The sequence below is a fragment of the Empidonax traillii genome, unplaced genomic scaffold, assembly GCF_003031625.1.
Source record: "Empidonax traillii isolate 1590-97213 ecotype Southwest subspecies unplaced genomic scaffold, ASM303162v1 scaffold58:size1836614, whole genome shotgun sequence".
Taxonomy (NCBI): domain Eukaryota; kingdom Metazoa; phylum Chordata; class Aves; order Passeriformes; family Tyrannidae; genus Empidonax; species Empidonax traillii.
This window is the reverse complement of record NW_020955251.1, coordinates 1,448,110-1,472,336: the sequence shown is the minus strand read 5'-3', so window position 1 is coordinate 1,472,336 and position 24,227 is coordinate 1,448,110. Positions and strand designations below refer to the sequence as shown.

General features: G+C 41.4%; 1 protein-coding gene across 3 annotated transcripts in view; it reads right to left on the bottom strand.

The window, feature by feature from the left end:
- DNAJB6 (DnaJ heat shock protein family (Hsp40) member B6) overlaps positions 1–24,227 on the bottom strand; it is a 64,034-nt gene that overhangs the window by 11,778 nt on the left and 28,029 nt on the right. For all 3 annotated transcript variants that reach the window (XM_027879798.1, XM_027879796.1, XM_027879797.1), the window contains exons 6-8: positions 22,716–22,850; positions 21,691–21,835; positions 19,577–19,647 (exon numbers count right to left, since the gene is read on the bottom strand). In XM_027879798.1, the coding sequence (XP_027735599.1) occupies positions 19,577–19,647; positions 21,691–21,835; positions 22,716–22,850 (351 nt within the window). The remainder of the gene's footprint in view (positions 1–19,576; positions 19,648–21,690; positions 21,836–22,715; positions 22,851–24,227) is intronic.

The window sequence follows — 24,227 nt, the reverse complement described above, 5'->3', positions numbered from 1 at the left end:
AATGTCTTGATGCATGTTTAAAATTTATACTGGCAAACAGATGCAGGAATGGGAAATGTGCTGAGGCCATCCCTGAAGCTCTGTGTGTGTGCATCACAGAGACACCCCAATCAGACAACTAACACAACTCCTCAGTACTGGACCCAGGGAACCAGAATGCCTTTGGAATCATAGAACATTTCATGTTCTAAAGGGATCTTTAGAGCTCATCTCCCCCAGAGTCCAACCCCCCTGCAGTGAGCAGGGACATCTTCAACTAGGTCGGGTTGCTCAGAGCCCTGTACAACCTGACCTGGAATGTTTCCAGGGATGAGGCATCTACCAACTCCCTGGGAAACCGGTGCCAGTGTTCATCACCCTCACTGTAAAACGATTCCTCTTTATATCTAAATTGTCCCTCGTTCACTTTAAATCTATTACCCCTTGTCCTATCACTACAGGCTCTACTAAAAGGTCTGTCCCCATCTTTCTTACAAGCTCCCTTCAAGTATCAAAAGGATTAAATCCATCTTGATCACCCAACAGAGTCATTCACTTTTCCATCTCCCCAAAGCAAAGACAAGTTTTAGTTACAAAAAGACCCCCAAAAATTCTCCAAACTTTTTCTCCTTTATGAGTTGCAGTAGTGCAGGATGGCACCACAAATTAAATGGTGCAACATCATCTCAGCTGAGGTACAAATACCGAATTGACTCCAGTGCTGTGCATGGCATGAGCCATCAGATCTTCCTCTGATCATCTTCCTCTAGCTTGCCTGGCACAGCAAAACTTAAGTGTAACTTGCATCAGCTGTTCTTCCTTGTTCTACATATTTAGACATATTTGAAACATCCAAGCCAGACTGAGTAAAGCCACTGACAACAGGAAACTTGAAACACCGTGGGAGAGTTCAGCCCCACAGCATCACCACCAAAAAGTGTTTAAACATTGCTAGAGCTTTGTCAGTGGGGATACTTGTCCTAGAAACAGCTTTTAGGAAGACAGCTGGTATGGAGGAGGAGGGGTGTACCTGAGTTCAGAGCTGGAATATTCACCCAAGAAGCACCTTTCAGGGCTGCTCAGGCTTTAAACAGCCCTCAGTTCCCCCAACACCTCCTCCTTGGGGTCTTTCTGTGCCTCCGAGCCAGCACACCCACGTGAGAGCCTGGGCAGCCACGCCGTGACCTCAGGCAGGGACTGACCCAAGTTAAAAATAACACCCTTTTTGCAAGCCTATGTTTAACCCAGCTCAGGGCCTGGAGCCAGCCCATCCTGCAGCCACCCCAGCTGGGGCAGGGAGGGGGGCAATTATCAGGGGCAGTTGGAATCAGCAGCCAGGCATTTAGCTAAAGATCTTATTCCACTAATGCAAATAAATAATTAAAAACCTTGCAGCTATTTCACTTGCAAAACCAGCTGGGAGAAGTTACATTTCTAAGGGTTAATTCTGAAAATGAAGGATTCAGCATTAGTAGTAACATTTAAAAACTAATTACAGTTTGGTTTTCTGGTGCACCAAATGAACAGCAGCTCCTGAAGAAAAAGAAGTGAAAAAAGAGCTGTGACATCCTAAAAAGATGTATTGGGACTAAAAGCTGCCTTCTGCTACAACCAAGAAGGGCTGGAAAATAACTTCTCATACCAAAGCTGCTGCACAGAAAAGGGAAAACAGGGATCCTTCGAGTTGTAGTTAACCAGTAGAGGGCAATATTGCCTATCGCGAGGGTATCGTTATCAGAAGAGCCGCTGCCAACCTGTATTTAGGTGGTAATACAGCGATTTCACATGTCTAGCACAAACTGGGAGGGCAATCCTTGGACTAGGTGGGCGCTCTGGGGGAGCTGCCAGCTACACCAAGGGGTCTGTACGTGCTCCCGGGAAATGGAGGTCACACACAGGAGCAAAAACGCCAAGGCAGAGATATCCCAGGTGAGCTGGGACAGGTAAGTCACGGAGCACTGCACAAAAAAGCAGCCCTGCACGGGCCAGCGTTATTATTTTTGTGTTACATCTAAGTAACATCCATGCACGTCCTGGAATTGAACTGAAATCCTACCAGGAATCAGCAGTAATTAATGGCAAGACAGTAATGGCAGTAATATGCAAAACAAACCGGGGTAAACATCCTGAGGATGCCGAAACACTGATTTGCATTTGCCAGGTCACGTCCCGCGCAGGAGGGAGCGGTGATTCCCGCACAGCAGCCCTACTACTCACATGCTCTGTTCTCACACACCTCACCCGAGAAATATATCTATATAACCAGGGTTTTCCCCTGTATTGGGAAAGAAGTAGGCGCACTAGAGTTTGCTCATCTGAAGGAAGACTTCCCCGAGGCCACAAACACCACACAGTCCTCCCCGTAACCAGCACCAGAAGGTGCAACTGGTGAGGGACATTGGGGTTAGTCCAATGACAGGACAGCTCCGAGCTGAGCTCCAGCCATACAGTTGTGCAAAGGCAGCTTGCAGGAAACTTACTCCATTCTAATCTTCCTTGAATGATGGCCAGCAAATTGTCAAGCTTTTCTTGACTTCCCCCCACCCCTCCCCTTCTGTTACAAAGGCTTGGAATTTACCCTGTGCCTACGGAGGGCACTGGAGTTTCTGATGACTCAACTACATCCGCTGCTGCCATGGAGAGATGAGCTGTGATGGAAGGAGCAATCAAAAGTGAAAGAAAAAAAAAAACATTCAAACACATTTATCTGAAGTCCATCACACTATGATCTTTGTAACCTGTTGATAAGGTTTTTCTACTGATAAACTTTTCCATTGTTACAGCAGTTCTGGTATTAATATCTACCTTAGCAGAAGATACCAGGGCTCTTCTGAGAACAAAGTCCAACATGTTCAGGGAAATTTCATGTTTAACAGGAACTCACTGGATCTGAGAACTCATCTTACAGACCTGTCTACAGGCCTGGATTCTTTTGTGCTGAAAAAACCCTGGAGATTACCTGGATCTTTTGTTTCTTCTCTTAAAAGCTCCAGATCTAATGTATTATAGCACAGAGAAAACACCAGGAGACCAAGTAACTACTAAAACCACAGAAGTAATGGTCTAATTTTGGGACCACTCTCAGAAGTTGTTTTCAGAAAGCTGCCAAATCATCAGCTTTTTCAAATTTCTGTTGGAAATGAGGAATGCTCATTATAAAACACCAAGCCCAGGGTATTTTCAAAAACCACATGTGCACACAAACCCCCCTAATCCCTCCTGAAATTGTAGGCAACATGCGCAGCCAAGAAAATACTCCCTCGTCATTACTGGAGGCTATGTTGAGCAAGTTCTTCTGATTAATTGTTCTTAAACTTGTTTCTAAATGCCAGGAAACACAAATACTGTGACGATTAACAGCAGGAGTTATAAAACCCTCTTTCAGCCTGTGCTCTCTTGGGTTTGCCAGGCTTGACAGAACCCAAAATTTGCATCAAGTCCTCTTTGGAAAATATCTCTGAGTTTGACTGTGACAGCCTTTAAAAATCTCCCTCTTGCTATTTGATGTGATGCTTACAAGAAAAAGCAGCCATTTTAAAATCCTCTGATTAAAAAAAAAAAATGCACATAGTTTTGAAAGCTGAAAGAGCCTGAAATCACGCAGAAACTATCCAGGGAATGCCAGAGCAGCTGCCCCATCTGCACCATCACTTCTAGAGCAGAGCTTTTGTAAACTATAAAGGGAGTTTATTTCAGCAGTGATGTTTATCAGCTAAAGCACAGGACGAAGGACGAGGTTTTAAGTTGGCTCACACAAATGAGTGGCTTTCACCAATTATTGGCAATCATTTTCCTTCTGGAGCAACTGCACATTCCTCAATGATACAGAGAGCACAAGGAGATTCAGGGTTTCTCAGTGTCTGTCTGACACTTCCTTCCTGCAAAATTCAAGGAAATATTTAGCTGAAGGAGTGTACCCGGAGTGCTCAGCTGGTTAGAAACTGAAGATGCTGGCAGCTCTCAATCCGTACCCTCTGCAAAAATCTGCTGCCATGAACCACCTCCTTATCTCCCCATCTCCCATCCTGTGCTGGTTACAACAGCTCAGCTCTGCCAGCACAAACAGCACCGCAACTCAGATGTGCATTATGTCTCCCTGCTCCAACCCCAAAACTCACATTGTTTATAACTGGGGGATTTGAGCTGGGCCTTCCCAGCACTACGATCTCCCCTGCTGTGGGAGGTGGGCATTTCTTGCAAGGAGGTGTGTGTGTGGGGGGGGGAAATCCAGAAGTGGTAGGAGACAGCAAGGGAGATGGTGGCAAAGTCCTGGGAAAAAAACAGGGGTGTGGGATTTGGGAGAAAGGACAGACTGATGGGGCGCCTCTCGCAGTGCTATTTCTGTCCTGGGAGGGCATGGCTGCAGCACATCCAGTGTCCGGGAAAGGGCAGGGCTCAATGCTTTCTGCTCAACACACACAGCAAACCTCTGCCCTTCTGGCTTTAAAAACTGGCAGTGGGTCTTGCTCCTTTTATTTCTGCCCTCGTATTCAGCTGCTCCAGTGCCAGCTCACACTGTTCCTGCCCAGCCGTACCCGTGTGGCACAGACCCAGGGCAGGGAAAGCCACATGCTGGGTTCACTCATCCTCCCTGCCCCGCAGCAGCTCCCTTAGAAAGCTCAACCTTTTGAGTTTTGTTTTTCTTTTTTATCCATCTGGATTTTACCTGCCACCCCCGTACATGCCCAAGAACCCCATTGTATCCCACATTCAGCACAGCGTGTACCAACACGAATCCTGCATTCCCAGCACATCCCAAGCTACCTCAGCACAGCGTTTCACCACAAAGATCCCCCAATCTGCAACGAATTGGGAAAATTATATGAGTTTTTAGCACGTGCTAACTACAACAGTGCTGCAAAGGGAAATGGGATGGGAAATGGGATCATGCTCAGTGGCTCCTGGGGATCGATGGCTACAGCCACTCCTGTTTGACCAGGTCAGGTGGAGCCTGGCATAGACGGGGGAGCTGCTGGGAGAGACTGGAGTTACCTCCTTGCTGCCAAAACTTACTCATCAGAAGATCTTTTAAAGCCCAAGGAATGGTCCCACATTATCTCTGAGGCCAGAGAGAAGGACAGGCTGAACACATCCTGCCTTTTGCAGCTATTTTGCTTCTGTGGAAGCACACCAGGGCATCCACACAGATTACACCAACTGCTCTCATCTTAAAGATCTGGGATGTAGGAAATGCAAATGGCAGGAGGTAATACAAATCCCCATGTTTCCAGCAAGCAGAGCGATGACCCCATTTGCACACTGACGCTCAAAGTGAATTTAATTAATTTTAAAAGACTTTATCACACAGGGGTGTTTCACTCGTTTCTGCAAGAATTTTGAAAGGAAACAAGGAACAAGGAATGAGCTTCACAGCTTGGCACATATAAATATAAATTATCAAGATTTCAAGCTCAGAGTTTAAACAAATGGACCTGATTTTTAAACAGCAATTGATGATGCTTTCCACACTTTTTAGGGCCATACCAGTTTCCTGCAAGTCTCATTGTACACCACTACACTGCAGTGCTGCCAGAGCCCCTTAAAAACCTGCCCCAGGGGCTCCTACTCTTGGGGCTTCTCTCCCCAACAAATGCCTTTCACAACACGTAGCTGAGATGGAGCTCAGACCACTGTACCCGTCTCTTACATGGCCCCTCTTCCTCCAGAATGGGTATCACTGACATGAAAATTCTTGATTTGGTTTGATATTTACGAGAGCAGACAGTGATAGGACAAGGGGCAATGGCTTCAAACTGAAAGAGGGCAGGTTTAGACTAAATATTAGGAAGAAATACTTTACTGTGAGGGTGGTGAGGCACTGGAACAGGTTGCCTAGAGAAGATGATGTCCCATCCCTGGGAGTGTTCAAGGCTGGGTTGTGACTTTGAGCAACCTGCTCTAATGGAAGGTGTCCCTGTCCATGGCAATGGGTTGGAACTGGATGATCTTCAAGGTCCCTTCCAACCCAAACCATCCTATGATTCCATGAAAGAGGCTTTTTTTTATTTCCCATCTCAATTATATTTCAACCTCAGACAGAAATCCTCGTGGGTTTCATGATTAGGCCACGCAGACCAAGTTTCACTTTGAAATTGTATTTGAAGTGCAAACCAAAATCCTGCTGAGAAAAAAAAACAACCAACCAAACAAAAAAACCTGGCCCTTATAATGGAACTTAATACTCCCTACTGGAGGAAAAAATGAATAAACAAAATTTCACAGCACAACTACACGCAGCCCTGCCAGGCCCTCCACTACGTACCCAGACACAAGGTGCCTTCCACCAGTGTTTCCTCTCTCCCTGTGCCTGAGCAGAGCCCTGGAGACCCTCACATCTCTTACACTCATTCTCCAGATCCTCCCACTGCCAGACAAAACAGCTCCTTCACTGCCCCTAAAGACAAAACTTTACTTCTTGCCTTCAGCCCTCCTAGGAGTTACCACCACCAGGTCAAGCAAAATTGGCTTCTAATTAGAAAACTCTTCAGACAGCAAAAGCAGAGAAGTGGTGTTGTTCTACTTTCATAACAAACTCTTTATCTTCATAATTCTTACAAACTAATGAGTTAAAGTATCAAGACGTCATCTTATATTCCCATTAGTGCTCACTAAAAGAGCATCTTCCAAACAGTTCTGAGCAAGCCCTAATTTGTAAATTACACAGTTGTGTTATGTATTTTTCCACTGATTTCCAGCTTTAAACCAGTCTTCAAAATCTTAATGCACAGCAAACCAAGATTACCGTAAAAGAAAGAAACGTAAAGAAAAAGCCAGGCAGTTAAATTTAAAAAGAAAAGAATCTCATGAGTGACTTCAGAAAAATGTGATGAATGACTTCCCCAGCTGTTTTGTCAACACTTCCATAGTAATTTGGCAAAAGCACAAAATCACCAAGTTTATATTTTCATCAAATGGCCATTAGTGCCGTTGAAATCTCACAGACACGAGACAATAAGAGCAAGCTCCACCTTTTATATTCCACTGTCCACATTTTTCAGGTTAATCATTTGAAAAGTATTCTCCCTCCTACCCTGAGCCTTAAATACAACACTAAGGTTCTGGTGCTGAGGGTTTCACATATTAATTCCCCAAAAAAAGAGATACCTGCCCTCTCCAATTACAACCCCAATGTGCAATTTATTCCTCATCCACCCTTGCTGCATTACTAGGACTTGGGCAAGCAAATCCCATCTCCCAGTGCCTGCACACATCCCTGATTTAAGTTACAGAGCTCCAGAGACCATCATCTTTTTTAAATGACCCCGAAAACAACACATGCTCATAGAAACAGGACATCTCTTCTGATACCTCAATAGGTTTCAAAGTGATTCATGAACCTTCACCACAAAACCCAGTCCTGTTTCTGACATCTTCCTGACAACAAGAGCACCAAGTGATTAGTTGCTGTTCAATTTTTGATGTGCTAATGAGAACTCTGAATTTTTAAAGTGTTTCAAGTTGACATTCAGTACTAATTTTGACTAAATACTTTATCTAATTCTGCACTTGCACAGTGGCCCTAAAGGAGACATAACTCCCAAACTACACCATTTTTGTTGTTTGGCATCTCCAATCCATCAGGAAACTCTCAAAGTTTCCGAAGAGTCTTTCCCACCCACAGTCAAGATCTTCAGCCTGTGCCTTAAAACCCACCATAGTTTAGAAATGCAACAACTAATTTTTCAAATCCTATCAATAACTGAATGTTCATAAATGCAAATGTAGGCACACACATAAACACATATATTTAAATACACAAAAAGAATTGTTCTGTGTATGCTGCTCAAACTGAAGTTCTTACCAAAACAACCAATAATGAGAGCACAGAAATCAACATTTTCCCAATTAAGAAAACCCCAAACACCAAACCAGGAACATGACCACCATCCAACACTAACAATACTTACAATTCTCCTTTGTGCCTGGGAACAGTATCGTCAGTCAGTTTACATGCTCCTTCTGCAGAGATCCAGTGGGAGCAGGGAACATTTTACCAAGAGAGCTTTGTGAGTTTTGGAAACAGAAGGAGAGTTTCAGTGGTGACATTAATACCTGCCTAGTGCACCCATGCATCTCCCAGGAAGGTCACCCCAGACTTGCCCATGCCCAGAGTGATGGCTGTTCTCATCCTGTGATGCTGCAATGGCACCATTCCACCTTCTCCTCTTTTAACACACCTCTGAGATCCATGGGATGAAGCACCAAGGACAGTAACAACCATTTCCAATCACAACCTTTGGGACTAAAGCAAAAAAGGGAGGACCAGTATTTAAAAGCTACCACGAGGGCAGAGAAACTGGAGGGCTCTGCGTTCCAGAAGGGTGCAAAGCACACCAGGATGTCCACTAGCTCTTGGTGGAGAGGTGGATGAGCCCTCGGAAGGGGTGCACCTACCAAAACTGCCAACAAGAACAACAACTGGACACCCAAAGTTGCCTTAATGAGCTTTTGCTTAAAATGACCCCAATGTAAGGATGTACCCACAGCTCCTGTAATTCTGTAATGGCAGTGAAAGCTTTTCCAAACATTTCAGTGACTATCTGTCAGCGGGCTCATTATACCGTGGTATAAATATTTGAAAAACTTTAAAAGCAAATCGTCAAACCTTCAGGTTTGAGCTGTTTAAATACAAAGACAACTTTGTACTACTGGCAGCCCAAAGTGCAGCACCCAGCAGAGCTACTCCACCTCCTCCTTGAACACCAGCAAACTCAGAACCTTCTCAGAAGCACTTGCCAAGAGTTTTACTAAGTCTGAAGATGTCAAACTTCATTTACACTACAGTGTTTCTCCTAGGCCTTGTGACTCATTATTGTTCCCTCTGCAGGGCTGAAAATGTCCTGCAGTCAGCACTGTGACAACAAAAGGAAACCTAGAACAGACGCACAACAGGTAGGGCTGACGCTCACCTACATTTGTTACCATGCAACTCAGTGATTGACGTGAACAGTCCCAGATTTTGCACATTTGAGAACATTTCGTCACTTTCCAGTTAAAATTCTGACCTTGCCTGAACTGTTGGTATTGGACACAGCCTGCTATCCCCACAGAAACAATCTCCTTTTACAGTAATATTTAAAAATACTAAATAAAAGAATCATCGACTGTTTTTCTAAGGACAAATTTGCTTAGTCAAGACTGAAGATTGGACTGGAAACAGAATTACAACTGGCAAGACAGTGACATCACCTTCCAGGAGACGGAATCTGTTTGCAAAAACCTTCAAAGCACCAAATTTCAATTGAGAAGATAAATCTATAAATAAACCCACACATTTTTGCAACACCAATATATGGACATTGATAACAGTCCAGCAAGGACCTGAGTGTGTCCACCTCTATCCCAATTTCAACTGAAAATATGGAAAGCCTTCATTTCAAGGGAAGATTATCCAGAACTGTCACAAAAATAGAAAACCCAAGAGGCTCTGACCTCTGTTAACAATTTATCATCTAACCTACATTAAAGCTGCACTTCGAGTTGAGAGCTTGGCTCTGTGCCCCTTACAGGTCCATACTCAACACCAGAGACACTAGCAATTTGGGAAATTTTGCCACCACACCCAGAAAACGCAACAGTGAACTGGATCCAGAGCTCAGCGTGAACAAAGGGCTGGCTTTTGGTTTCAGGAGAAGCCGGGAGGCGTGAGGCAAAATCCTACTCCCCCTGCAAACAGCTCTTATAAAAGAAGTTTCCACTCCTGGAAACTATTCTGTCCAGGGCAACAAGCACCTCCCCTGCAACAGAGCGCCCAGCACGGGCATGCACTTGGCTGCTGTGATTTATTCTACGAAAAGGGTTACCAGGGATGTAGTCACCATCTCCTATAAACATTTTGGGAGCAAAGCACACACGTGATCTCAGAGCAAGTGCTGGAGGAGGGGGAAGAGTGGAAACCACGTAAGAGTAATCAGTTAATCTTATGATCTCGATTCTGTTCATCAAGAAGAGCAAGGAGGCTTAAACACCTGCATCTTCTCAGAAAAAGGTTTTGTTTGCCTGAGCTGAGCTTCTTGTTTTAAGGAGTGATTACAAAAAACACCTTCTCGATTAGTCACTGCGCTAGAAAGCACTTAAAAGTCGCTTTCTGTTCTGTGACACTTTTCAAGACAGAGTTATATATAATAAATAAATTACTAATGGCTACAAAACTCTAATTGGTGGGCTTCAGGACAAATTACCCTACTTTCTTTTAACCTTTCAACAGGACATTCTTCCAATTCTTTCAGGCAAACACTTTCAAGAGGGATCAAAAGTAGAGTAATAGCAACGTTTCAAAAATATTTTTGGAAATTGTTTAGACACTACCCCCCTTGCAACAGATCCTTCAATTTATATATCATATAGTAGTAGCTGACATTGACAAAACACCTCAAAAATATGAATATGCATAATATAATGCACATCTTTTTCTTTTTACTTACTAATGGTAAAAACTTGTCATTTTCTACCTGCTTCTCAAAAGAAATCACTGTATTTAGCCTAGGAACACCTGGTGATGTTTCTTCCAGTGATGTAACAGGGGACTCGAGTCGTACAGCAAACAAAATTGCATTTTCTAACTGAAACGAGTTCCACACAGAATGCAACTCAAATCTTTGAAGGTCCTTGGAAAATACAGATGAAATTGATAGGCCAGTTTTGCTTTGACAAGCTACCACTCTGGTACACCTAAAAAAGCAACTAGTTTTTGAGCAGTTTATTACAAACGAGCAGCCAATACATACGAGGTGTGCACTGGCTACACAGTTTGCAAACCTTCAGAAATATTTCTCTCCGAGCCTTCTTTTAAGCCAGAAAAGGGCAGAGCAGCACAGCACGTACACTTGTTTGCTTTTCCATTAACAAGATTCCTTGTGTCACTACAGCTGGCCACGTCCATACTGGTGACTGGCAAAAGCCTTACAGCTTTTATTACTTGCACAGAAAGAAGCCTGCACAAAGGCTATTTTAAGACTGGAATACTCAGATCTCAAAATACGGTTCATTTGACCATTGAAGAGCTAAGACTTTGTTCCAGAGCTCCAGCACTCTCCAAGCAGGATACCTTCCCCTGAAACTTTGGAAGGTCCTTAAGAGATACCAGGACTTTACCACACAATAGCTTACATTTCGGTTTCGTTCCAAACTGTGTTTGATGGTTGTATGACCCAAGTGCTGCTGAGTTATAGTTCTAGAATTTGCCTTTCCTCAAGTTTCTCTTTGAAATAAACTTTAAAATGCAGGCCTGGGTATATACAAAACCCAAAGAAGCATCCACAGACAGATTTTTTCACACATATAAGCCCAGTGGGACACTTCTCTGACTATTCCCTGTAGAACTATTTTTCTGACATACTGCAGCCTTAGGCATTTAGCACACTACCAGAAGTGATTTAATTAACAAAAATCCAGCTTTTTTCATCATAGTCACTCAAAATTCAAAACACACATATTGCTACCCATAAGATTTAACACACACTAAAAATAAAAACTTTACATCATTCAAATGTTGCCCAGATTTAAGAAAATGAATCGTTCATTCTGCCACGTGAATCTTTGATGTGTCATTAACAAGAGACTTCCTAATCTTCATCTCAGGAGTTGAAATTAGGCTCTCTCAAGCTCTGCAGCCTGTTGTTGGTGAGAAGACAGGAGATACACAAGGGCTCACAGTAATGCAAATTTCAAATCAAGTTCCCTGGCACAGTCATCACAGAGCTCGCCCTGGTTCCTCCTCCTCACTTAGCACACAACTTGTTCACTACAATCAAGCAACTTACCTGCACAGATCCAGAACATCTTCTCCCACACGAAGTCCACTCTTGGCACCTACACGTCCCAAACTGGGTGTTTAAGGGCAACAGTCATCAGGCTGCCCCAGGTGCACGAGGTGTTGCCTCCTCTCTTCCCAGCTCCCCCGCTTCCTCGGCACCTCCCGAGACACAAGGCGGTCCCCACATCACCAAAGCATCTCCCAGTCTCAAAACCACGGGCAGAGAATACGACATGTGCATTAACACTGACACAGCAGGAAGGAAAGGGAAGAAGCCAAGACACAGACCATGAAGGAAGGCCTGAAGGAACACTGTGCTCTGTTGCATCTCAGTCTGCGCCCCAGGCTCCCGAGCTTCCACTGCTTCTCTGTAAAGCCCAAACACTCCCTTCTCACTAAAAGATATTTTTCAAAAAGCTGGTCTTTTTAAGACACTGAAAGCCAGAGAAACTACTGCTCTTGGCAGGTTCTTCCAACAGTTAATCATCCATGTGTTAAAAATGTATGTTTATCTTCTCATTTGAATTTGTCTAGCCTGATACAAATATTTATACCCTTCTTCCAAACAAGGAGACCTTTAATATGCACAGTTTTTTCTTTCTGGTGTACACATTTTTTCAGAATCAAAGTGGAATTTGGCACACCATCCTCGGGCTGCAGAAGCACCTCCCTTGCCTATGCTGGAAGGGAAACAAGCCTCCAGAGCAGCCCAGAGCCGGGGCCGGCAGGGAACAGGCACGGTGAAGAGGAGACAAGGCAAACACCCACCCCTCCTGCATTCACTGGGACAACTCGTGACCATGTTTTCCTGATGAGAAAGGAAAAGACCAAAGGAGGAGAAAAGCCCTTGAAATTTCATGTCAACAGCACAAAACAGGGTGCATTGTTTTCCTGCTTCTCCCTTGTTGGTTTCAAGGATCTTAAGATTTGCTGTTCTTCTCAGGGCTAAAACATCCAATCCCAGAAAACATTTTGGTGGTTGTCCTAACTCTGAAGGTGAATCTCCCTGAGAAAACAAATCTTCCACCTCTTTGCACTCACTCAGGAGCTCACTCAAAAACTGAGGGCAGGAGGTTTGTGAAAGCTACTCGTGCTTGCAGGTAACACCAGATACACCCAAAACAGCTCTAAGGGAATTTCTAGCCTTCTACTGCTCTCCTGGACAGCCAGTTCCCAGTTTGTGTAGCACAGATGAATAAAGAATGCCCCTTCCTTACTGAAGTGCAGTACATTCAGTGACAAGGACCTGCCCATATTTCCTGTAAGTCCCAGCAGTAAGAAATGTATACACTGAGATTAGAAACTAATTCTGGGGGGTGTCTGTGACTACTTAGCAGGGCATGTCCAAATAACTGAAAACACCAAAGTGCCTTCTGACAAGAGGCAGTGTTACTACAGAAAGCCTGGCCAGGGTCCTCTGAAGACAAAAGGCTTAGTCCTCCAACTGGCTAAGACAGGCTGCAGGAAAGGCCCAGCCTTGGCCATGGGAGTTTTCTCCCTTTTCCTCCAGAAATACTTTCCTAGAGAAGTTCAAAGCAATTTTGGTCTAGCTCCTCCCGGAAGAATGACAAGAGACTGATGCTGAAGGATGTGCTCTCTCACAAAAGCGAGGCTCAGTACCCCATTTCTGAGCATGACAAATAATCGCAACAGGATGACAAATCAGATTTAGTTTCTGTAAAGAGTAAAAGGCAGCCTCCAACTGCATGTCAAGGAAAGAATTTTGCCAGAGGTGGCTGTGGTGACAGTTATGCAAATGTGTGATAAATTAGCAAGTTAATCTTACTCCATATATCACTTACAGAGATTAACACAGACACGTTTATTTCTGGAGGGAAACTGAAAGACTGGTGGGGCTGCCCAGCTTCTCGACCAGATGTCTCAAAGCCTCTGCAGACTTATGACTGGTGGTTGTTTGTCTGGGAGGTAAATTCCCCTCCTGGTCCTCAGTTCAATCAAGCTTGTGACTGTAACCAGGATAGAAGATTCCAGAGCTACTGCTTTGCATCTTCAGGTGGTTTAGTAGCACCTCCAAGCAACTCCAATTACAGACACAGCCAAAATAATTCTCTCTGCTGGCCATCAGGAATGTGTGTTCCACAAAATGAATTTTATGACCAGTCACCTAGGCTGGATTCCTTTCCCATACTAGTAACTCAAATAAATTTACAAATGAGAAACAATGCAAAAGATTTCATAGCTCACTTTTAGCAGTCAAGAAAAGGAGGAACTGAAGCCTTCCCGAGGAGCTGTCATTTGTCACATCACTGAACAGACTGGCATCCTTACTTGAGTTGTTACAAACCAGGTATATTTAATCTCTCTCAGAATTAACATTCAGCTGTATGAAAGGATTCAGCTCTATTTCCACTGCTGGTAAAGTTGGCACCTATGGGTTTGGTTTTTTCCCCTATTTTTATGAAATTCATTTGAAGTTGGCTGCATTGACAAGAACAGCTGAAAGAGCTCTCATCTGTGATTCAGTTGTAAGGATAAATTATAGGGCAAAGCAAAGTTTTAAGAGTTATTACCGGAAGCCTCTAAAAATCTATTTTCTGGATTGTCAATTTTAAGTCAAGCTCAAAAATGATCTATTTTTAGTGAGTTTAAAATGAACCCAATATGCTGCAAAAGCTGACATTATTGTAAAAGCCAAAGAACTAAAGACACAATTCTACTTAATAGCTTCCTTCTAATAGAACGCTTTACTTCTCAATTAAATATACTTTAATCCCCACCATGACATTTCAAAGCTGGTATCTTCTCAGGGAGGAGTCTTCCGCTTCCTTTATTTAGAAGGTAATTAGCACTCAGGCCATCAGTGCAATCTATCTCACACCAGGACGTCCCAGCTCTCAGACCTGGGCACTATCACATCCAAGCTGCTGCACATCTTTTGGCCATGGTAAGCATGANCATGACAGGGCACGGGGTGCTCGTGGGGGTTTTTGATTAACTTTCTACCAGCTGTTGTAAGATAACACCCAACGCAGCACTGAGTCTGCCAGAACAGAGTTTTCAGAGAAGTTCCGGTGAGTGTGAATCAGCAGTTCAGGGTATGGCTCTGATCATCACAGGATTTTAATTATTTTTTTTTTTTTTTTTTTTTTTTTTTTTTTAATCTGACAGCAGCGTCTGAAACATGAGGTTTGCTGTTTTATGAATGTATGATCTGTGTAGCAGAGTATAAAACAACCACCTTCAGCTCTAACCTTTCAGTTCAGTTCACTCAACAACCAACTCTAGCCATGTTTTCCAAAACCAAAGCAGACCAAGCAATAAACCCACTAGAATTATAAACTCAAAAGATATAGTTTGCAACACTCACAAATTAAACATGGTTCATTCCAACACCAGTGCAACAAAAGGACCATTTCAGCATTTCATGTGGAAGATAAGAAGTTCTGTACCTAAAACAACCACTGGAAGACAAGCAACAACAAAACCCAAACTGTTTATGTTGAGTACTATGTCAAGCAAGGCTGTGCTCACAGTTCAATCCCAAATTAAACAAGACCAGAGGGAGCAGACAGTACAAACAAGCTTTCTTTTCTTATGTTACAAAAAGGCAAAGTTTCAAAGTTTGGTTACTGCTGACTGGCAGATTACTGATGTCCATATTGCCACTACCCTGTGAGAACATCATGACTTATAAACAAGCTCAAACACCAAGACATCCAAAAATCACAACCAAAGAGGCAAGTTTTCCAAAAGAACTAAGAAAAGCTTCCACAAAAAAGATAAGAAGTATTCTATTACTAAGTTAAACCACTGCACCAACACTGAGCACTTCTCCAAGGTTCTCTGACCAGGAACGCCAGACATCTACAGCATTCACTTTGCAGCACAACCACCTTTAGAAACACTATCCTGTTACCACCACAGATTAAACTCAGGCAAAAGAGGTAATAAGCATGCTTCTCAAAAAAACCAGAAACAGATTCAGTAATAAAACTCACATTTCCAAAAATAAAAAATAAAATATAACTTTTATCACTGGACCATCTCAGAGATGTTCTGAAACACAGCACAGTTAAATACAAAAGACAAACAAATGTCCACTTACACCTGATGCCAAAACATTGGAGGCAAAGAAACAAAATAGCCAAACACAAACACTGACAAGCGAAATACAAACCCCTTGGGCTTAGAGATGATGGGTTTTTAACTCTTTTACAATCTTGTTTTCAGCATTCTCACTCAGTTCATCAATTAATCACAAGTTGATATACAACATCCATCTTACAGATGCTACATACACATGCTCTGCAGAGCAGCTTTGTCTCCTACACCATAGGACAACGCTTCTGATTCTCAACAGAGAAGGTATTGTGAGAACTGAGAACATCAAGGGCTGCAGCCATTTTAAAATGTGAAGCATTCCAAGGCAAACTCCCAGACTTGTTCAGTAAAGCTGAGTGGAAGCGGTAGGTGCCATGCAATCCAGAGAGAAACTTGAGTTAGTGTAATGCACTGAAATTACTGCCATGCACAAGGGACCAAAAAGAGGTTGCACCAGGAGAAAGCATTACAAAGTTATTGTGTCCACCAATGAACTTTGAAGCAGAGCATGAAAGAGTAAATGACTTAGCAGGTTCAAAAACTCCATCTTAGTTTTTCCAAAGAACTGGAGGAAGCTCAATTTAAATGGGATGGTGTCCCTAAAAATTCAAAATTAACCCCTCATGTATGAAGAAACGGCACTTTTAATCCAACAGCACTTGGCTTTGAAAGCTGCCTCAGCCCACCACAGATTTGATGCTTAGCATTTGCTAGAATTAAGAACTTTTTCTTTTATTAAGTGTTTTGTACTATCTTGGCCAAGACTGAAGTTTAAGGAAATTTGCTGTCCTTGATGATCCATCACTTGTAGTGAGTAGGTCTTGTATATCCATGCAAATTACGTATTAGAAAGGAATGTAATAAGTGGGTTTTCAAGAGAAAACAAATTCAGCAGAGGAAATTCTGAATATATAATACATACTAGGGAGAATTTTAAATGACTTGACAGTAAACATAGAATGCAGATTTATTTTGTGTTTTAAAAATGAAGCTGGATGCAGTAAGTTGCATCAAAAAAAGAAGTTGGATGTGGTGTTATTTCAAAAAAAAACCAACCTGTCTTCTATGTACTGAAAGAGATGGAGACCATTAGGTTTAGGTCAAGTGTAAAGGAGTCCTTTACATCTGGAACTCGAACTGCCAGTCCAATGATACACTTGGACCAAGACCACATATCCACCCAGATCAACCCCCAGCCCATGCAAAGGCTGGTGTGTGGGTATCTCACTACTGCAGGAATCTCTGCTGCCTAATTCTGCCTTCTGCTGACTCATTCCTCGTGTTTTGACAGTTTCTCTTTCCACCAAGGAAGTGCAGCACTGCCATTTTAGTGTCGTGTTCTGTCCAGCTCTGACAGCCTGTTTAGGGATCCGAGGGCAGAACAAGAGACTGCCCAAAAGCACCAGATCTTGAGCACATTCCCAGCACTCCAAGATTTCATCCCAGAACCCTGGTGTGACCTGTTTGTGTGTAACACAGTGAGAAGGACCACACTTGTCTAGGCAAGGTGATTTAAGACAAGCACATGGGTACAGGTTTAAGACAGGCAGCTGTGCCACCCTAAGTGTGTTCTCAACCTGAGTGAGGTAATTTAAATGTTGGAAGAGGACGACCTGGGATTAAACTAGAAGGCGAAGCTTGGCAGTTTAATGTAAAACCTATGGATATCCACAAGAAGGCATTCAAACTCAACTCCAGATTGTCCTAATTTTATTTGACTCAGTTAATCAGTTTTGAAGCACTTTTTACAGTTTACATAATTTAAAGGAGCACACTGTGTCCTATAAATATAAATTAACATTTTTAATAACTCAAGACATCACAACAAAGCCAGATTTTAAAATAAAATGCCTGTTTAGGTATCTGGATCAAGAAGTAACATACATGGGGAAGGAAAAAACAGCATTAACAAGAAAACACTGTTTAGTTCTAAACTGAGTTTGTGCTTCTACATCAAAAACACAACACTGAAGTAACAGGAACTCTGCAAAGAACTTGGAAAGGTACATAACTTCTTTAGTCCCCAAACCAAATCACATATTTATTTCTTCTTTTACATGTTATTTTGTTTGGCTTTATCAAATTAGCATTAATGGTAGAGGGACAAAAGTACAGTATACTAACTTTGCTACAAATATGTGTTCTGTTGCAGCAGTTTGTTAGCTTGTTGGTTTGGCTTAAGTTGAAATGGTTTTCCTTCATAAAAAATAAGAGCAAACATTTTCGATGTATTTAATAATCAACACACATTTGTTAGTACGAAGCAGATGGTGTTCAGCATGAAGGCATTAGGTGATCATTTGAAAACACCATGCTTTTTTATTTTTATTTTTTTTTTAAACACTAAGCCACCCTGAAGAGTTTTGTGAAAGCCAGATGTTCAAAGCTGGTGCACAGATGAAAACTGCACATCCACAATTATGCACAGAAGTACCCAGAGCCTGGCAGCTGTTAACAAGTGCCATTAGTTACTCACATGCTTTCTCAGTGACACACTGAAACCAAGTCACCTTTCACTAAACTTTGAAAATCTGGTCTTAGCTACAAACGGACACTTTGCTTCACTCCATTAATTTAACGAAGGGCATTAATCCACTTCTTGATTTTTGGTTGAGGACTTGAAATAGGAGTGAGATACTATAATGCCAATAATTTAATATAAATCTTCAAAGTAATTATTATTTGATCACAAAATGACAAAAAGTCTTATTCAGAAAGCCTCTTTATAATTACTGATTTCCTGTCTATTTATTTTTTGAAGCAATCTCAGAACTTAAAACTTCTGAAAACTTTTTTAAGCCTAGACCTACAATACTTGCATACTAGGGTAAAAGATGGAGTTAGAGAGAGTCAGCCCCTGAATGCTTCTAAAAAAATAGGTGCTTCAAATACAGGTTTAGAAAAGAAATTAAAAATCATGTTTTCAGTCACACTGGAGAAAACATCTGCAAAGAAAAAAGGCCCTCATCCTTAAGACTGAAGAAAAAGATGGTAAGGAAAAAAACCAAAAAGCACCGTTTTCCCAAGTTGCCCAAATCACACACAGACACAAGAAGGTTACAAATGCCATTCATGAAAGAATGCACCACAAACATCAGCATTTATTCATTTTGAATTTTTTTTTTTAGCAAATGACAAAAGACTCAGCTCACTGGCTTCACTTTTGTTTACCTTTTGCTTACATTACACATTTAAACATTTGTCAAAACTTACTAAGTTGTCTGCATTCATGCACAACTAGAAAACATCCTTAATTTATTTAAACCAGAAATGCATTACCAGAAATGTATTAACATTGTTCAGTACTAAACATTAAAAAAAAAAAAAAAAAAAGGTTGAAATTATTAAAAAGGTTATCCTGGAACTTTTAACTTCACAGCAGACTTAAAACTACTAATTGGCTCACATTTCAAACTGGAAAAAGCAAGATTCATGCTAGTGTTAGTGTACATCTCGCCCTAGCACTACTGAAGGATCATGGTTCACCTTGATCACAGATAAGAAAAGAAAAGTGCATACAGAAGTTTACAACAATTTTAAGGACAAAAAATGGTCCAATTGATGTGGTCCCAACAATAACTCAAAAGTCTATGACAAATACGAGCTTCTGTGAGCTACTTATACTACTTAAGATTGAGTACCGATATACAGAAAGTTGAATTCATTTGAAATCTTCAAAAAATGTTCCTGTCAATCCTCAAATGGTGGCTGTTATAGCTTAAAATTTCTGTTAAATGCGTGCGTTGAATTACTTGTTATCCAAGCGTAGCTGCTCCTTACCATTTATTGTTAGCGACCTTAACTGGCCATCTTCTTCAACTTCTACTCTCTCTTGTCCATTCTCAACAATCCTGCAGGACAAAAACACCATCAGCCATTTCAAAGCACTGCAAGCAGTTTCAAATACACACCAGACCTTGATTTTAGATAACAAACTATAACAGAGCAACACCTGCTAAACACAACTGCCGTTGTCAGGCTTTCATATTTACCAGCACAGGAACTGCAACCAGTAACCATCTGCATTTCCTCACCAATGTTGCTTATTTATAGCAGGGAAACTGCTTTCTGGAAGCTGGAATCCTCCAGTTTGAAGAGCTCACAGTTACAGCAGCCACCTCGTACACTGTCACAGTTGTGCTGACACTATACTCTTATCTAGAACTAAATACCTTGACAGATCAACTGCACAATCTCAACACTGCCTTTAGTTACCTCTTTGTTACATGCATAATTTTCTAGACACAATCACAATTTTGCATGATGTAAGCCATGCTAGACAGTCTTTAACCCAGGGTTCATTTGATCAGAGCAAGAAATCTGTAGACCTCCTATACACCAAGTTTATGACCATCATGTATGGTGCAAAATTCAAGTATCCCTGACTGGAAAAAGGGATTAATAAAGAGCTTTGTGGATTTGGGGTTCTTATCCTTGTTTGGTTTAGAAATGGTAAGATAAGGAATGTTTAAATTAATTTTGGCACACTTAATTTATGCCTAAACTTTAGTCATCTGGGAATTCTCCCCTTGTGATTCAAATGAGGAAACCACACAGACGAATACAGAACTTTCTGAAGATCAGACTTGTTGAGGAGAATACACCCATATTAAAAACAGAGGGAACAGCTTCCTGCCCGAAGCAAAATATTACTCAGAGGAGATTTTCACAGGATGTGCTGGGATATGAATCTTCTTTAGGCTCAGCTGCTTTGTGGGCAGATATTCCACAAAGCAAGAGGACTTCTCAGAGATAGTAACTGTGTCTTCCTAGACGTGGTTAACCACATTTCTTGCTTCTCCCCTCCCTTCTTAGATATGGTTACAAAGGTATGACAGCAGCATACCTGATATAGTCTATTTTTTAACGCTAAAACAAACTTTTGCATAAACACTTTCTTTGGTCTCTCTCATATGGCACGACTCCCTCAAAACTTTTGAGGCAGTTTTCAGATTTTTCTGGAATATGCTCACAGAAAAGTATCATGACCACACCAGCATGTGATGACAGAGGCTGCTTTCAAGTGGTCAAGACAACAGGATCTCTCCAGTACAACAGGACACAGAAGAGCCCTGCACTTTAAAATACGGGACAAGTCACCAGACAAAAAAAAAAATCTGTCCTCCCTTGCTTTTCCATGACTTTTTATTAAGTACTGAAATTACACTTAACTACTTGTCAGTACTCCTCTAATTTACTGATCATGATGTTCCATTTATTCTATAGCTAAAAAGATTGGGGTTTGCCAAACACAATGATTTCCCCATCACAAGCATGAAATAGCCAGAAGCTACACTGTGTTATAATACTTGAAAGTTCATTTTCCAACAAACAGGAACATTTTTCTCCAAAGAAAGCTTCAGTTGCTTATTTCACTTAACAGGCAGAAAAAAATTACTACAAAGACTTCCCTCAAACACTACCTATGAAAGCAAACCAGAGTAGATGTTAGGGGAAACTCTTCATAATGTCTACAAAATTCAAAGTCCTCCTAAACCCCAATTAAAAGCTTCACAATCAGCAGAAACCAAGCACATGTTTCCCTTCCAGAAGGGAAGGTACAAGTTCAAGGTATCTGGACAGACATTAGACAGGGACCACAATGAAAGATGCAGCACTACACAGGATGTTCTGAAGGCCTGCAAGACCTCCAGCTATACCATTAAGCAACTCAATAATGCCAAGAAGAGTGAGAGAAGCCAATACAGCATCTCAAAATGTTTTTAAGCAAAGAAATCCAAGTAATATACTGAACAGAACAACAAAAGTATAAAAAACACACACATGTATCACTATAGGTATGTGTACAAAGATACAGTATATTTATATGCATGTAATTATAGCTATTTAAGCCTCTACAAATAGTTTCACAGAAATATATTTATATCACTTACCTCTTTGTAGTAATTTTTCTGCCATTAACTATTTTAGTTGAGGTTGATACTGATTTGAAGTTGCCCATCCCACCGCCACTAAATGACGAAGAGGAGAACGATGAAGTAAGGCCCCCATGTGCCAGAGAACCAAACGAAGTAAAACCTAGAGGAAAAGAAGGCATTTGACAAAAAATGTATTTTTGCATGACTGTGGGATCCAAATTTCTCATCCCTTCAGACTACATCCTAGCTTCAGGATGCCCTTGGTTGCATCAACACAGCATCAGTGACTAGATATTATTAAACATCAGTGTGGGAATAAAAACCTAACTCCAGCCCCACCTACTTCTCTCATATGGACCCACAGTTCAAGTTCCAAATGCACAGCATTGTCCAAAAACCATTTCTCAACTCTTCCCCTGAAAAGGCATTTAAGCTTGTCTGCTGAACTCAACCATTCCCCTTTCTCTCCACTCAGGGTAAAGCCAGCAGCTCTAGTCAATCTGATCATCTGCGCCGGGATGCCCTGAGCTGGCAAGCAGGACTGGTCTTGTGGCAGTAACACCCCAAATAATACCCAGAATCTTAACACTTAGATTCATTCTAAAGGATGCTGACTGCCAGCAGCTCTCAGCAACCTCTGAGATATCCAGGTCAGCATCCAAACTGGCCACCTCAGGCTAAGTAGTACCATGGGGTTCAGGCACACATTTTTTCTGTGTATTTTCACGACCTAAAAGCCATCCCACTCCCAACACTTAAAAAACAAACAGAACAAAAACAATTCTAAAGCTGTAAAGAAACTGTAGCACCAGAATAATGACCACAGAAAGTATTACTTCCTAGAGGTCTGTTCACTTTACATGAACTTTCAGGTAGCCCAAATACTGTACCTATAGTTTTATTTACATTCACACCTTACAGAGAGAGCTTAATTTAAAAAACCACATCCCCAGAATTTCCTCAATGGAGAAGGCAGCTTAATACATTGCAATTCTTTGTGAATCAAACCTATATTCCTTCTTAAATGTTGTGGTATTTACCTGTGTCAAATGGACTAAAACCACTTCCAAAAGTAGGGAATCCACCAAAGGCAGTGAAAAATGATCCTCCACCACCTCTGCTTCTGCTTCCCCTTGGACCCCGTCTGCCCCCAAAGAAGTCCTCAAAAGGGTCTTCTACAAAACAGAAGACAACAAGAGGTCAGCACTACGGAGTGATTCTGTATTTAATCATCAGGGATTCTTTATTTAAGAAAAAAAACAAAACAAAACAACATTCCTTGTTACAGATAAAATTCTTCCTTTAAAATATTTGATGCTACTGAACTAATAGCCCCCCAAAGGTAATGCCTATGATCCTTCTGGACTAAATTCTGTTTCACTTTTGGACCTAAAAATAATTTTATATATAAAAACTAGGTGATTTCTTTATTTTAGCTGTTTAACATTAAAAAGCAGTACACCTAATGTAAAATATAGCACACAGGTACCTGAATTTTCTAGTTTATTTCTATTCAAGATTTATTGTGGATCACCATGATAGTCTCTGAGAAGTAACTTCCAGATAGGTTATATTAATTATTGAAATATAAAAACAGCAGCCAGGGATTGATGACTCATAATCCTGAAGTGTTCCAAGTGTTAATTTTAGCACTTGCCACATTAGATACTTCAAACACATATTCTGATGCACATTTAGGCAGCAAAGTACGAAGGTTTACACAAGGTGTCCCGAAGAGGCATTCTGTCCTTACGAAGCAGGAGGAAGAGGGGAAAAACAGAGAAAGAGGGTCATGGATAAAGTGATATTTCAAGTTCAAGTTCCACTGTTATGTCACTCAGAACAGCTGTTCTTCCATCCCCATCAGGAAGACAATAGTCTCTTTCAAAGCAAAAAAAAAGAAAGGCGGTGGGGGTTTGCTACAGGACACAACACCAGACACCCATACAAGCGATCTTTATTTACTTTATCACATTTTCCTGAAGAAAAGGAAAAATAAGTATTACTAGAATTATCCGAAAACTGCTTTTTTCTAGTTCTCTTGAGACAAAGAACAACCTTAAAAACTACACTCACAAAACAGATATTCAATAAACATAATATTTGCATTAAAACCAGAAAAGTTTATTAACTACAACTACTCCCTTCATCAATCTCAGCTCTCCTAGAATCAGTGTTGTACAACAGCCATGATTTTACCAAGTTCTGCAAGTAGGGACTCGATATTGAAAGGTAACAGTCTGAAACACTGCTCAGAATAAGCTCAGAAAATGCAGACCCTGGTGACAGCAGCAATAGCAGCATGAAAGCAAGGAAAGACTGCATGGCTGTTTAGGACTACAACTGACAAAGCAAAGGTCAGAAATGCAGTATTTATTCCACCTCTGGTACCTCCACAAAAATCCAAGCTGATTTATGACAAATCTCCAAGTCAATGCAGTATGAATTACGCATCATTAAGTAATCAGTATGATAATAGAAAGATATAAGTTATCATGTGGTTTATGTGCAATTACTTAAACCTGAAACGTCACAATGTATTTATGCTGAAC